Source organism: Carassius auratus, chromosome 16 (assembly GCF_003368295.1).
Source record: "Carassius auratus strain Wakin chromosome 16, ASM336829v1, whole genome shotgun sequence".
NCBI classification, from domain to species: Eukaryota; Metazoa; Chordata; class Actinopteri; order Cypriniformes; family Cyprinidae; genus Carassius; species Carassius auratus.
Genome location: NC_039258.1, coordinates 9,578,394 through 9,593,715, shown reverse-complemented (window position 1 = coordinate 9,593,715; position 15,322 = coordinate 9,578,394). Strand labels below are relative to the sequence as shown.

At 37.4% G+C, this 15,322-nt stretch overlaps 2 protein-coding genes across 7 annotated transcripts; one reads left to right on the top strand and one right to left on the bottom strand.

Moving 5' to 3' along the window:
- Nucleotides 1–45: 45 nt before the first annotated feature.
- Nucleotides 46–2,099, top strand: LOC113116046 (U4/U6 small nuclear ribonucleoprotein Prp31-like). Of its 4 annotated transcripts, none has more exons than XM_026283885.1 (6): nucleotides 46–158; nucleotides 262–374; nucleotides 517–644; nucleotides 1,053–1,125; nucleotides 1,236–1,365; nucleotides 1,498–2,099. In XM_026283885.1, exons 2-5 carry the CDS (start codon nucleotides 348–350, stop codon nucleotides 1,251–1,253), a joined length of 246 nt encoding a protein of 81 aa, XP_026139670.1. In that variant the 5' UTR covers nucleotides 46–158; nucleotides 262–347; the 3' UTR covers nucleotides 1,254–1,365; nucleotides 1,498–2,099. The 4 variants fall into 4 exon arrangements, 3 of the variants coding, with proteins under 3 accessions (XP_026139670.1, XP_026139669.1, XP_026139668.1); XM_026283884.1 differs by having other exon boundaries at nucleotides 56–130; nucleotides 1,645–2,099; XM_026283883.1 differs by having other exon boundaries at nucleotides 56–130.
- Nucleotides 2,100–3,071: 972 nt separating this feature from the next.
- LOC113116045 (CCR4-NOT transcription complex subunit 3-like) lies at nucleotides 3,072–14,111 on the bottom strand. 3 transcript variants are annotated; one of them, XR_003293971.1, is made up of 19 exons: nucleotides 13,955–14,111; nucleotides 13,278–13,338; nucleotides 13,069–13,136; nucleotides 12,892–12,966; nucleotides 12,553–12,642; nucleotides 12,233–12,361; nucleotides 12,046–12,141; nucleotides 11,514–11,733; nucleotides 11,300–11,427; nucleotides 11,106–11,156; nucleotides 9,884–10,799; nucleotides 9,255–9,360; nucleotides 9,012–9,153; nucleotides 8,751–8,850; nucleotides 5,524–5,701; nucleotides 5,268–5,400; nucleotides 5,065–5,190; nucleotides 3,349–4,467; nucleotides 3,072–3,205 (listed from the first exon to the last, which is right to left on the bottom strand). XR_003293971.1 is itself a non-coding variant. In XM_026283881.1 (18 exons), the coding sequence occupies exons 2-18, from the start codon at nucleotides 13,300–13,302 to the stop codon at nucleotides 4,369–4,371; spliced, it is 2,682 nt and encodes an 893-aa protein (XP_026139666.1). In that variant the 5' UTR covers nucleotides 13,303–13,338; nucleotides 13,955–14,111; the 3' UTR covers nucleotides 3,072–4,368. The 3 variants fall into 3 exon arrangements, 2 of the variants coding, with proteins under 2 accessions (XP_026139666.1, XP_026139667.1); XM_026283881.1 differs by having other exon boundaries at nucleotides 3,072–4,467; XM_026283882.1 differs by lacking the exon at nucleotides 12,553–12,642 and having other exon boundaries at nucleotides 3,072–4,467.
- Nucleotides 14,112–15,322: the final 1,211 nt, after the last annotated feature.

The following is a 15,322-nucleotide window of genomic DNA, read 5'->3' as shown; positions in this document are numbered from 1 at the left end:
TTCAAAAGAATCGGTTCGTTCGCGAACGTCACAACTCTACTTTAAAGCATGTGACGCATTTAAGCTGCGACCTCTGCGCGTATCTCTGTCTACAGTTGCAAGCTGGCTGATATTCGCATGTTTTATTCAGGTGAGGAGAAAAGAAGCGCTCTGGAAATGTAAGTTTATACTCATTTACTCGAATAATTATTTTAAAAACCACGTTTTGCAAATAAACGATGTTTTGATCTAATTCGGGATGTTTTCTCGCACTGTTCGTAGATGTCTCTGGCTTGCTGACTTGGAGGAGGCAGGAGAAGAGGAGGACGGGCTGTAAATTATTTACATGTTGTACCGACCAAACCCACATGACTTTCTTCTGTGGGACACAAAATGTACAAAAATTAAAGTTTGAAATTTTTTCTTTGCTTCCAGGATTTGATGAGAAGCAGTGTCATCATGGTCTACACCACTGACTGTACAGATTAGAGTTTTACTCACTTGTCTCGATTAACTTGTTTATTTGTTTCTACACAGGTTGGCTATGATTTGAAGGAAGGGATCGAGCGAAAGTTTGATAAATGGCAGGAGCACCCTCCAGTCAAGCAGGTGAAGTTTCTTCCAGCTCCCCTCGATGGACAGAGGAAGAAGAGAGGAGGAAGAAGGTGAGGGTAAAAAGGGCTTGGAATGATGGGTTCTTATGAATCTAATGAAGCACGCCAAGGACTTTCATTTCATAAATCACTTCGTAATATTTGGTGTAAAAGAAATCGTTATTCAAAGGATTTAAAACTTTTTGAAAATGTTTATTATATGTTGTATTATATATTAAAAATGTTTATTTATATATATATTTATAATATATATTATACTCTTAAAAACAATTGTACAAATAGTAGAAACAGTGTTCACTCAGAAATTGCTAGTAAATTTAACAAATTATTACAAAGAGTTGACATTGAATTAATCAATTTTGAAGTGGAGATACCTACTCCAAATATCTGTTTTATTTACAGCTTTGAAAAAATTGCATGAACTTGTCATTCTTTTTTTTCTTTTTTTTATATTCTCAGGTACCGTAAGATGAAAGAGAGGCTGGGTCTGACAGAAATCAGGAAATATGCCAACAGAATGACATTTGCAGAGGTCAGTTGACCTCTCTCAGTATTGCTCCGTTAGCATGCTTTGTTTTAAAATCCCATAGATTGACTCTGCAACTGTGGATAAATAAAACGTTCTGTTTTTCTCCCTGTAAGATCGAAGATGATGCTTAAACGGAAGGATCTGGGCTTCAGTCTCAGTCAGATGGGAAAGTCTGGCAGCGGCAGGGTCAGACAAGCTCAGGTCAATGACTCAACCAAGGCCAGAATATCCAAATCCTTACAGGTATGCTTGCATACTGAAAAATCTTCTTCATATTTAAATGTATTTTATATACACTACCATTCAAAGTTTGGGGTTGGTAAGATTTAAAAAATGGTTTTCAAGTCTTTTTTTTTCTTTTTTTCTTTGCTCTAGGATGCAGATGTTACATCCTCCACATTCAAATTGTTTTCGCACATTCAAATGCAGTTGCTTTCTGTTTGGTTCCCTTGCTGAAACACTGACAGATATCCGTGGTGGATTTGTTAGTTAACAGTCTGTACACGGTCTGCTCTCTGTCAGGGTCTGGAGATTGTGAACCCACAGGCTGCAGAGAAGGTGGCTGAAGCCAATCAGAAATATTTTTCCAACATGGCCGAGTTCCTCAAGGTCAAGCGCGAGAAGGAGGATAAAGTGTGAGGCGGTGTGTCAGACGAAGGAAACCATATACACTGACAGCCATGGACGGATTTACACTTCAACTGTTAACTTATACTCTGTCACACACCCACTCAGATGGACTTGTGTGGGAACGGTGACATTATGAGGACAGAACAAGGACACATGACTGGAGATCCAACATATTCAAGAGAGAGCAACATATTCTAGATTGTGTTTTTTGTACATTTTCATAAATGTGTATTGAGGAATTGTGTGTTGTCTGTGTGTATATATAACAAAGAACAGTAAATGCAAGTTGTTTTTTTCAGCAACTTTGGACAACACTTTGATCAAATAAAGTTGCTTATCTAGTTATACAAATTGTCTCCTGTCCTTTTTCATTTTAGTTCAAAGCGGGCTGTTATTTTCTCTGTGTGATGCATTTTTTTTTTCTCTGAGGAAACTCTTATTACACTCAAAATGAATAGAAATGGCTCCCACAGAAGATTATTATTTAGTTTAGATAGTAGTGTGTTTGCATAAAATGTTTTTGAATATGCAAGCATTTCAATCACTGTTCTTTCAGAGGAGACACAGTGTTGTTAAATTTTTTTAAATGCTATTATGAATTAAATATCTTCATATGCAGAATTAAAAGCTAAATGTCAAGTTTTGTGAAATACATTTTTAATGTTCAAGTAAATGTTTTCTGGTAGTAACCAGTATTGTTTTCCACTTTTTTTTTTTCTTTTTTATTGTAAGATGGATTGTGGCAATACATTTTTGTACAACAAAAGTTTAAACTAACAAAATAGTTATGTGTTTAAAGTCACTTATCATGTCAATCCTGTTATGTCACATTTCCAGCTTATGTAATACATATGTCAGCTCTTACATAATGATGGCCAAGGATCATCATGTCTTTTGAATTATGTGCATATGTATATATTTTTTTTTACTAAAAGTACATTCAAGATAAAATGACTGGAAGTGGTGCACCACTAATTTTCAAGTCACAAAAATTAAAAATAATCAAAAGAAAATAGTTTTAATATGCTTTATTATACACCTTCAATTAGCCAATTGCAGAATAGTCTATTATTAAATATCAGTATGCTAGATAAATTGTATGTTCTTTAACACCATAATAAATTACATTTAAAACTCAATATTTGTGTTTATTTGGTAAGAAGCTGTGCAATAAGTGGGGTAATGAACCCTTAAACAACAATTTTTTTTTACGTTTGGTTGCAACTGGATATCATCATTTACATTTACATATTTGTATTGGTTTATATATACAAAATATATAAGGTCTTGTTTATATGGAGACAACAAGAACACTGACACTGCATCACAAAAGTATTTTATTGAAATTTTACAACTCTGTTTTTTGTTTCCTCTCAACCTACGAAGCGACATCACAATCGCATGCTGTCCTGTCCTGTCCATGTCAAAAAGGCAAGGATGATGGCGTTTATTACTGGAGAGAAATAGACAAATGCAATCAGCTGCCCTGTGCATCAAAAATACTTTTCATCCATCACATTTATATCATTTTGTTTGTTGGTCGAGCCAGTCGTTCTCCCCAAACAATAGAGGAAACTGAAATGAATGGAAACTCACATGGGATCGTGTCATGATGTGGGGTGTTCGGAACAGCTCTGCCTAATAAATGGAGTGACAGAACAATGCTATTTTGTTTTTATTCAGGGAAACTGTCCAGCAGAGTATGTGAGAATCATTTTGAGAAGTGACGTCAAATATAACTGAGGAAAGTTCGGGGAAGGCTTTTGTTTTACTTTACATGCACACTTCCACACAACAAAAATATTCAGCCATGGACAACCTAAAGGACACTGAAAGAAGAAAAAAATAAGGTTTTTAACTTGTACATATTTTAATCTCTGTCTTTTATTAGATATTTTTGAAATGAGATCACTCATGCCATGTTTAACAGACAAATAATCACACGCCACTTTGAAGGCTGACAACTTCAACCCACCTTGCTTGTGAACATACGTAAGATAGATGCTACAGAACATTACCCTATCAACGCCAACGTTTTTTTTGCGGTCTAGCAAAACCACATTTAGGTCATGATAAAGGTAGGGAGGTCGAGAGGAATTCAATTGCATAGCAATTTAATGGTCGACACGTTATCTCGCAAGGCAAAGTCACAGTGCCTAAACACTCCCAGAGGGGCTCAATGAACGAAGAACAACCAATCAATGCATTAGACTCGGGATCTCGCTTAGTGCCGGCACATCATAGTCAGTATATGTCATCTAAGAGGATAAGACACGCTAATGCAGCACTCCACCAAACACAAACTATGAGCAAAATGTTTTGTCTATGGCCAAACCAAATTGTTTCCTTTAATTTCTGTCGCTTGACTAGATTGTTTTTTTTATCATTTAGAACAGAAATGAAGGGGATAAAGATTCAACGTTGAAGGAGGTTCAAATGTTTGCATGTAAACAGGCACTCGACCCCCAGCTCTCTCGCGCTCTCTCTCTCTCTCTCTCTCTCTCTCTTTTAAAGAAAAAGGCCAACATCACATCCAACTTTAACCACGACATGGAGTTCATCTCGGAATGTCAACAGCAGCGTTTTCTGTCGTAGCGTTCGCTCTCTCTCCGTCAGTCACTGCAGGTCTCTGTCCTCCAGGTATCTGTACTCAAACGTAAATCCTTCCTTTTTTCTCTGGCCCCACTTTTCATAGTCAAAGTAAATGTACGTGCCCTACAGACAGAAAAAGATATGCAAATTCAAGCATGTTATTAATGCATTAAATCACAGAAATGCAATGTAGTTTTCTAGTATATGTGTGTAGACATGTTTACTTGTATTATATGTATTTATATTTTTTAACTGTAGAAAGATTATAGAAACAGATTTTAAGAAATTAATACTTTTACCTAGCAAGGATTCATTAAATTGATCAAAAGTGAGAGATAAAGATTTACATTGCAAATAAATACTGCTCCTGGAACTTTTTTATTCATTAAATTTGCTTAAAATCAAAGATGTTTCTACAAAACTAGTAAAAAAAAATATGTTTTCAACATCGATACATGTTTCTTTACTGACTCTTAGTCCACATAATAGACTTCTTTCAAAAATACCCCATTTTTGAATGGTAGCATATGAAACAGAATTTAAAAATAGTAGAAGTAATAGTCTTAATTTGTATAATATATACACGTTTATTTATTAAAAATATTTTTCCCTACTGGTATTGACTACTTTAACTGGTATTGTTATGGCTTTTAAGAAATTAAACTCAGTTTGCAATTTTTATTTTGAGTGGTGAGCATGAGAACAGTGCTGGGTTTGTACCTGTTCAAACTCATCAGTGATGGTCTTGGGTTCCTCGTGCCGCTGGAACCACATCATGTATTTGGTGTGGAACCTCCACGATTGCTTCTTCAGTGCTTTAGCTGACAGGTACTGTGCCTTTGTGCCCTGAGACAAAAAGAGAAAAAGTTGGAAGACTGTAACACCCAACAGATTATGCTCATTTAAAAGCGACAAACACAGACCTCCAGGTAGTAGAAAATGAAGAAGAGTGTTTCAGTGGACAATCTCTGGTAGAACTCAATAGAGTCTGAATGATGTGGGGGCATCTGGTGGTGGAATGGCGGTGTAGGACAGGGGTTTCTCATCAGGTACTGCCTACAAATGGACAAAAAGCAGACTTGTGTCATATTAGGCCCAGATCTTTAGCTTGAGGCTCAGCTGCTTGCTTTTAAATGCATTGTTTTAATCTGCGTCTAGACTTGAGAGCATATTGTGTACCTGATTCTCTCGGAATCGGACGGGTGGGGCATGTGTGTCCATGCTGACTCCTGCATTGCCTGTTGGTAAAGCTGCTCTTTAGTGAGAGGGGTGGGGCCTAAAGGACACGCCCCTAAAGATGGCGGCAGGTTGACCTCTGACACAGCAGGCTGAGGAGCCGTTGTGGGTCCAGGTGGAGCTGAGAACAGATTGAAAGGAAATAGATTTTTAATGTTTGTGATGATTATACCAGCTCTGCAACTTATGTAACATCTAATCTGGCACACCAGACAGGGCTGTTAGACAGGGTGTGTAGTTGAGTCATTTTAAAGGGGTGGTTGATTGCGATTTCATTTTTTTTTTACTTTAGTGTGTAATGTTGCTGTTTGAGCATTTTTAGGTTTTGCATATGTACGGTTGGATAAGTATCAGGTTTTACATTATGATTAGTCAAAACATTAAAAACCTTGTTAAAAAAGAAAACAAGAATTTTTGTTACTCATTATTTGATCATTAAAAAATTTACAAAATTAGCAATGGACAGTAATAATTCAAAACACTTTAAACATTTTTTTATTTATATTTGATTAAATGTAATTCAATGCATGTTATTATTTCACACATTTCCTAAATGTACCCTGTTGTAGTCTCACTAGTTTATTTCTGTGTATTTATGCGTGTGTGTCTATTTTGCACTCCTGATAAAAAAAATGTATTCTGACCATTTGTAGTTTGTAACACCAAAAGGTTCACTGAGTTTTCCCATTCATTGCCTATGTCCACGAAGAAGTCAAGTGTGACAATTTTTTTTTACCCTTTAACACATCTGAATCATGTCCATGTTTTTAATGTGAAAAAAGTCACCAAGTGTCATCTCATTTCGATGAAGCCAAGATTTTTACAATTTCAAGATGTAGAATTTTTCAGTCAAAAATGACTGGAGAGGACCAGAGGGTTAATCAGGATAAAACCGTCTATCAGGGATCCTCAAATCTGGCCGATCCACTTTCCTTCAGAGTTTAGCTCTAACCCTAATCAAACACACCTGAGCATGCTAATGAATGTCTCTGGGATCATTAGAAAAATCACAGGCAGGTGACTCTGATCAGGGTTGGAGCTAAACTCTGCAGCGCATTGAACCTCCTGAGGCGCAGTAGCATTTACAAATAACAGAGTATCTGAAAGTATGAGACGACACAACAGACAAAAAACGTACCATTAAGAGCCGTGTTTGCACAGGTTCTTCGCGAATCTTCTTCACTAATATCCTCTGCGTGTCAAGCGGTCTCAAAATAAGCAATATAGATAAGAGTTCCCTTGTGCGCCGTTCATACAGGACCTGCGTCAGGATTTTAAGATTGCCTAAAGCATTCAAGGCAGATTGACCAATAACATACAGGTATTGTACATAATCGACCAATCGTGGGACTGCGCGTGAGAAGGTGAGATCTACAAGGCACAATCAAAGCGACGCGAATATGCGCACGTGTTTGTTAGTTTGCATCGTTCAAAAAAAGACACCAAAGAAGGTGCGAGAACGATTCGAAAGCTTTAAGGAGCCACCTGCTCTTCTCTCTGAAACTCTCATGAATGTCACACAACGATCCACCTGCACAGTACAAACAGTCAGAACCCAGATATTTTAGAAAAAATTAAAATCCCGGCCGGGACATGTCCCGTTTGAACGTCGCATATGACCACACGAAATCTAGACGACGCCCTTGTGTACATTCAGGGTTTTAAATTAACACCGGCCACCCCGCAAAATGCGGGTAAATGTTCACTCATTGATTTCTAGGGGAAGTTCATGCAAGCCAAATCAGCGCAGGTTTAGCTCAAATACTAGACTCGTCACATTATCGAGGATATTGCAAACCCCAAACAAAACACCCACTGAGCGCACGAATAAGCGAATAACGTTAACCTAATTTAGTGCGCAAACGCATTTTGGAGTGTGTTATTTCATTGCATGAACGAAATTAGCCACTTCTGTCTATTAATATGTATTTAGAATGATCACAATTCAACATAAGTGGGCAGAAAGTGTACACATCTCATTTCATAAAGTTAATATAACACGAAGTTCCGTTTAAAAAAAATCTGCATGGTTACAAATGTGATAGACTAAACTGTATAAAATAAGTTAATATCAAGAGACTTACGTTTTAGACACCATGCCTGCTTTTGCTCTATTTTACCTACAAATATCATTCCAAACAGCCAAGGCACTATTTTGTCTCAGGGCAACATGATAGTGTTTCGTTCCTGGATGAATCAACCGTTTAAAGATTCAGTTCACTCACTAACAGTGACTCACTGCCACCTATTGGCGGTTTTTTTTTCTTTTAATTTGGCATTTAATGCATCTTTTTGTGTATATTTAAAATCTCAGTATTTAATATTTCATGTTTTAAATATCTAAACCTTATATACACATTTGTTACTGCAGGTTAAAGCATTTCATGTCCCTCTAAGATGCTTTAACGTGTAAATCGCTTTAAATCCATTTCATATGCAACTTATGCAAAAAAAATTTGTTGATACTGACTTTAGTGGTTTAACAACAGCCTAAATGTTATATTAATTGACAATGTAAGAATTTGACAAAAGATGATGCACACTCTTAGGAATAAAAGGCAAGAATCGAAATAAAAGGTAAAAATCAATTGGAAACTATTTCTATCACTGCGGTGAAAAATGACTTTTTTGGCCAGTAGAAGTTATGAATGGCTGGTAACTTAAACATTTAGTAGCCAAGTTGGCTGGTGAGTGAAATTTAATTTCAATCCCTGTTTAAAATCCAACCAGAGCACATGTCGCTGAGGTGAGGGTCGGGATGTTTAGACACACTAGAGGCAGTTTAGCCAATCGCAACACAGTGGGCTAGTTACCCAATCAGAGCCCATCGCATATTTCTGAAGGAGGGGCTTCATAAAAGCAGGAAATGGTTCGCGAGGTAATAGAAGTACAGAGCAGTGTGGAAAACTTTTTTTTTTTTTTTTTTACGAAGCATTTACACACATTAGACTGCACCCCATAAACACAATAAAGCCTACAAAAAAAAAAAAAAAAAACAACAACTATACACCACCCCTTTAATCATAAGCTTGAAGGATATTGAGGTGTGACAGTTGACTGCACTACAAACAACCTTGTATGTCAGTTAAATAGGTGCTGAAATGTTTTAACTACTATTTCCCATGATTAGTTCAGTGACTCTCTATTAATCAGGTCAGCACATAAGGTACCTCGATCTGGGAGGTGTAGTGAAGAAATCTCTCCATCCAGTGTCAATCCCAGTGCCGCCCGTTCTGCCATGGCTTTCAAAGAGCTTGGAGGTTCAGGAGTCTGTGAGACACCAAATGGAACAGCATTAGAAACAGAACAATTTAAATCTGATTTAGTAGTATTCGGTGGGAGTGACTCTTGAGAAATGTGTGTGTGAATTCTGAGCCACTAGCAGACTGAAACTAGTCTAGCCAGGATGAAAAACAAAAACAAAAACACACCTTGATGGATTCTGTGTTGAGTGTGTAGGAGTGTGGGCCATTTAGCAGACTCCCACCACCAGATGTGCTGTCAGTGAAAGAAGGTGATGGGGAGGAGGGGGGTAGAGTGATAGAACTCAATAAACTGGGGCCATTATCCAGACTACAATACAGAGGAAGTTGGAAAGAGAAAGACAGCGACAATCAATCAATTGTATTACTGGTATAGTAGCTACAACTCAAAGAATGTAAATGTACACTCACGTTTGACTGGTTGATGAGCTTGAGGATGAGGAATGGCTGTTTTGTGATTGGCTGGCACTGCTGAGTGAGGAGTCTGGTGTGCTGTCCGCAACCACAGCACTGTAACCTGTATGGAGAAAAATAAGAATTATAAAAATGTTGAATCAAAAAGATAACACAATTTGTAAAAATTGTTAAAAAACAAACAAAGCCTAAACCAAATGTAAAAAATAATGACAATAATAATTAATACAAAAATAATATTTAAGAGAAAGCAATCATTTAAAATAGTCATAATAAAAGACAAAATAAATTAACAAATTGTAACATTTACAAAAACATTAAAGATTAATAATTACTACTACTAATTATTATTATTCATAAAACACTAAAAACAACGATTAAAAAGAACAAATAAAAACAATTACAATTTTAATATCCAAATATAGTTAAAATAACAACAACAATATAAAATGCCTTAAAAATAAATATTCAAAACAACTGAGATTTATTAATAATAATTAAGAGATGTAGGAGAGACCTGGATAATACAGCAATTATCTTCGGCTTAACATTTATTCCTACTCCTAAAATCTAAAATAAAAATATGAAAATCATAAACAGAGTGGATAATTAACAGCCAGACTCACTAGTTGCTCCATTTTGTTTGAGGCCACTAGGGGGTCTTGCAGGCGCTACATTCGTTCCCACTCCTGCACTCGCCACAGAACTGCTTCCATTTCCACTCAATCCGCTCTCTCCATTTCCTCCTCCAGTTGCTGTGCCCACATGGCTTACAGGTATCTGTGCAGACCCCTGGAGAGCCGTCTGCCCTGGGACCAGGTTAAGAATTCCTCCGGTTAGGGCACCGTGACCTGGACTGGAACCTAGCAAGCCCACACCAGCCCCTGTACCCGTACCATTGCTGGTCACGCCTGTGTTTGCTCCCCCTGCACCTGCGCTCGGTACAGATATGACAGAACTTACACTGCCACTCCCCACCGGACCACTGGAGACACTACCTGCTGTTCCGCCTGCAGCCGCCTGGGCGTAGGGGGCAGGGGTAGAGCCTGAGAGAAGCCCTGCCATGGTGTTGAGAGAATTAGAGATGCCGGCCATGCCCAGACCTGGCATCTGAGCCCCACTACTGCTGCTGGTCACTGTCACACCCCCTTTCCCCAGGCCCAATCCCAGTCTAGAGCCCTCAACCCCAGGAATAGATGAAGCCTGGGACTGAGAATTGGAAGTAACTGGGCCAGGTGTGCTTGAACTAGGCAGAGAGGAAGTAGTGGAGGCAGGTAGCGTTGGGTGGCTAGGTGGACTAGGTGTGTTGTTGGAAAGAACGGATGTCGAAGAAAGTTTGACCTGTACTTGCTGTTGAGACTGAGGAGCATGCTGCTGCACTGCACTGCTAAAGCTTCCCAGCAGGCTGCTGCCCCCAGAGACCGCTGTGCAGCCACCGACAACGGTCGCCATAGAAACCAGTGAAGAGGAGGAGGAGGAGGAGCCTGAGGAGGCGGATGAGGAGAAGGACGAGAGAGATGGGTTGCCATTCTTCACAGGAGACTGATCAGAGCAAGAAAGCCATGAGATTAGAAACAAAAAGAATCCATGTCATTTTGGGTGAGCAATCCCTTTATTTATTTTTTTTTAAGTTTTACAACACAAAAAGTGTAAACTCAGAAGATTGTGCTGGTTATTCTACTCCAAATAATTATATTAGACATTAAGCTTCAAAGAGGAAACAAAAGCACTTTAAACGTGATCAATACAACTTGTGTGCTACTTTGCATATTATATTAAGTCTCCTGAAGCCATACAAGTATTTTTTGTGCTTCTGCACTGTAATAAAGTCATACATTGAGGTCTCACCTGACTGACTTCACTGTCTGTCGATCGACCTCTCTTATCCTCCAAAATCTCCTGAGCAATACAGTCACACATAGTAAGACAATCAATACTGTCAATAAAAGAGCTTGATTTGAGGTTCTGAATGATTATAAATGATGGAGATGCTCTGCAGAATAAACTGAAACCAGAAGACGAAAGAAAAGAAAGCGGATTACCATTGTGCCTGTGGCAGGAGATGGAGGGATGGGGGAAGAGGAAGTGGTGGAGGTCGGTGTGCTGCTGGACTGAAGGAACATCTCATCTTCATTATGGCCCTGAGGAGACGTCGCCATCAAAGTTGCCGCTGGGGAGAAAGAGATATTTATAAATGTGACCTATCTTGACAATTTACAATCAACAACAACATTCCTCCCACACACACAGACTTACGTATTTCCTCCAAGTCCAGATCATCGTAGAGGAACTCATTCTCTTCAAAGTCTGGGTCTTGCGAGGAGTCTATATAATATTCCACATCATCTTTGATCTTATGGATAGCATCAACCTGGATCGAATCGTTATCCAACATCCTCAAGATGGTCTCTAGCATACGAATGTGGTAGCGGTGTCTTTCGATTAACCTCTTCAGTTCTTCAATCCGATCCTGCTTCTGAAGACAACACGATAAACAGATCAGAATAGTATGAGATCAAGTTGAGGTCTCTAAACATTTGTGTTAACGTGATGTAAAATAAAATCAAATCACTTTTATTGTCACATCACCACAGCATGTGCGCCTTGGTGAGTGAAATTCTTGGGAGCGTGCTCCAGACAGTGCAGAAATAATTTACATGTAGACACACAGACTTATACAGATGACAATAGTGAAAGCATAAAAAGGAGGACTAAAAAAAAAAACTTAATTTATAATAAAACAGGAAAGCAGCAAAGGATGGGGAAATGGAAAAAGTGAAATGCTGACCTCCTTGTCTCCTTTCTTTTTCCGTGTTTGAACAGAGAGGGACTCGACTTCACTTTCAAACTGGTCCACCTGCATGTTCAAAGTGTCTATTGTGTTCTGCGAGAGAGAAATCATGTCATTACTGCACTATTTGCATCCTGTTCAAAGTTTTTCTACCCCCCACTGTTATCCATGAGCCCTCTTGTACCGTAAGCCACTGTTCCATTTCCTCCTTCTCTTTCTGCGCTGGGTCTACTTTCTGAGCCAAGCCCAGCCCCTCTTTAGAGTAGGCCTTTGTCTTGGTTTCTCTTTCAACCACCTTAAATCGCTCCATTTGCTGAGGAGAAAGAGACAGAGATTCAGGTTAAGGGGTACAGGCTTGACAGATCAAGCGTGGGAAACGTATCTAAAGATTCATGAGGTAAAACTGAAACGTTATGCCAATGCACTGGTATTTTTATCAAAAGTACAAAAGAGTTTTGCAAACTGACAAGTGTGTTCAAATAAAATAGACTTAAGGAATGGCACCGTTTCAATAAGCTTCCGGTTCTCCACTAGCTGCCGTTTGTCTTTGATCTCATTGGATGCCACCCATGTCTTAATCTGGTCTCGTAGCCGCTAAGAAGAAAAACAGGTGAGGACAATTCTACTGATTGAGAACACAAATTTCCCCCTTGGTTGTAAATAAAGTGTACAATAAATCATCCTACGCAACAGCTAGTTTCGCGTCTCTAAACTGATTGCCCAAGAAGTGTTCAAAGAGTGCTTATACCTAGTCCAACAGCAAGAAAAGCTTCTGTGCTTGTATTAATCCACATATCCATGTTCACACAATTCCAGCTAAACATCAAATCAGCACATCCTTACCTGGAGCTTTTTAATTTCTTTCTTGAGATCAGCCTCATACTTTTCCTTCTGGTTGGCATTGGCTGCATTGTGAAGCTGAGAATGAAATGGATTATTAATATACAACATCTAACAAAAAGTGCACAATTTCTTTAATTCCTATATGCATTGGTTGTTGAGGTGTTAAAGGTGTCCCACCTTTTTCCAAATGTCTTCAAACTGTTCCACGCCTTCAGCAACTTTTTTCAAACATCGATCTATTTCACCTGGTTGTGTAAAGCATATGATTATGCATAAACCATAAGCTCATATGATGATTCAGAAAACCTCTGAACAGAAACTTCAGTGTTCAAGCAACTGTGGCAGTGGAGAGCAGAGAAGAAAATGTTTTATATTTCATATCTTACCTTGTAGTTTTCTCTTATCAGCCATGGCTTCGCTATGATACTGTCTTCATACCTTCTGTCACTGCAATCACATCAGAGAGACTGTTAACTTTTGCAGTATTCAGTGTTAGGCAGATGGTAAGTGTTTTGACAGATAGATCTCATCTCAATAGAAAAGGCTGATATTAAACACCCTGCTCGATTCACGTTACACTATTTATCTGGGCAAAGAAAACGGTTAATAACTTCAGTTGAGGTTAGGTTCGAGTTCTTTCCAGGTAAACAAAAAAACGCAAGTGTCACTTTTGCAATCCCCCAAGATAATTGAAATTCTGAAGAATTTTACCGACAGGGCGCCTCGATCGTCCCCACAGTTCAGATCTCTTACACTGTAACGCCAACACAACCACAGTGTGTTTACGCAGCCTCTGATCACTGAGCACTAGCCACTAAGATGCTACCGTGTAAGATCAGCAGCATTTTATCGCCATATCTCATCTACACTGATAACATGTCACCCTGGCATTATATATAGACGGAATACTGTATATTTATGCAGTTATCATGGATTAAACTGCTGTTGTTGTGATGCCGAGCAGCGCTGACGGCTAACGCTCTGCTAGCATAAACACATAGTTTTTTCTGCAGAAGGTGTGGGGGATTTAAACTCTCAAACTGAATGCACAGTCGTCGTATACCTTTTTCAAAAGTGTGTAATATTCGTCAGTATCTCTATGTGACAGCCACGACCAAAATATCCGCCAATTCCTTATTTCAAATTTGGTAATGTTTTCAGCTCGTCAATCCCCCTTCTGTCCAGTAAATTAAAGATGGCCGGCAGACTCCGCCCACCACTCGCTGCTGAAGTTCCCGCCTCTTGTCTTTTGTCGTCTTGTGATTCATTAAAAATGTCTGTCAATCATTTCTCAAGTTGTGACCATTTCCGCTGGAACGTTGATCCCATTGGATGAAATATTGGGTGAAAGGTTATATTTACGGAAAAAGACCATTCTCTTTACAAAAATTGACTTCTCTTAGAGCCTAACGCAATTTTTTATTATTTGTAACAACTTCACTAGTTTGTATTGAAAAATGTAATTACTGGAAAATGTGTAATAATTATGGAATTTTATTTTATTAGATTTTATTTATTTATTTATTTATAGGTAACGTTACAAAATTGAAATAACAGGGAAAAACATTATTATATATATATATATATATATATATATATATATATATATATGTATATATATATATATATGTATATATGTATATATATGTATATATATGTATATATATATGTATATATATATGTATATATATATGTATATATATATGTATATATATATATATATATATATATATATATATATATATATATATATTATAATCATACCTAATAATTATAACAATCACAATCAATTTACCACTTATTTGTCTTCTTGGACTCTATGATAAAATAAATAATTGTAATTATAAAAGCTGAAAATGTTATTTTCTTCTCCATCATTTCTTATACTGGAACAATCTATTTAATAATATAAAGTGGAATCAATTTATTATTTTTTAAACAGATATATGAGTAAAATAGATTTATCTAACATTAATTCATTCGTTTTAATTTCATTAGTAAGATATTTAACCTACATAATGTATGTATAATGTTCTCTTTTTGAAACCTTGAATCATTTTAGCTACATTTAAATGAACAAATCTGGTTGAAAGTTAGTCAGCTAAATTTGTTTATTTAAATGTAGCTAAAATAAATTGGTTGCAAGCACTTACCTTAACATTTTTGTAGTAAATTCATTCAATCATTTTAGTTATATTTTTACCAATTTTCTCAAAATCTTTAGGAAAGTATTAACGTCTTGATTGTTCATCTGTCTTTTGATTACATACATAAATGATATATTTTTAGTTATGATGAAAGTTATATTAAACATTTCATGTCATTCCACATCTCCAGATGCGGACATACAAACTGTAAGCCTCTTTTCACAGCTTCATTATAAAATAAAAAGAAAAAAATTATACAACAAAACAGGATCTTTGTCTAAATT

What these genes read in the sequence shown, in the direction of transcription:
- LOC113116046 (XM_026283884.1), top strand. An exon ending in TCTTCTGTGGGACACAAAAT is followed by an intron (nt 375 to 516) that starts GTACAAAAATTA and finishes GTTTCTACACAG; the next exon opens with GTTGGCTATGATTTGAAGGA. An exon ending in AAGAAGAGAGGAGGAAGAAG is followed by an intron (nt 645 to 1,052) that starts GTGAGGGTAAAA and finishes TTATATTCTCAG; the next exon opens with GTACCGTAAGATGAAAGAGA.
- LOC113116045 (XM_026283881.1), bottom strand. Translation starts at nt 13,302, where the DNA reads ATGGCTGATAAGAGAAAACTACAAG. An exon ending in TCATTTTCTACTACCTGGAG is followed by an intron (nt 5,191 to 5,267) that starts GTCTGTGTTTGT and finishes TTTTTGTCTCAG; the next exon opens with GGCACAAAGGCACAGTACCT. An exon ending in TCACTGATGAGTTTGAACAG is followed by an intron (nt 4,468 to 5,064) that starts GTACAAACCCAG and finishes TTCTGTCTGTAG; the next exon opens with GGCACGTACATTTACTTTGA.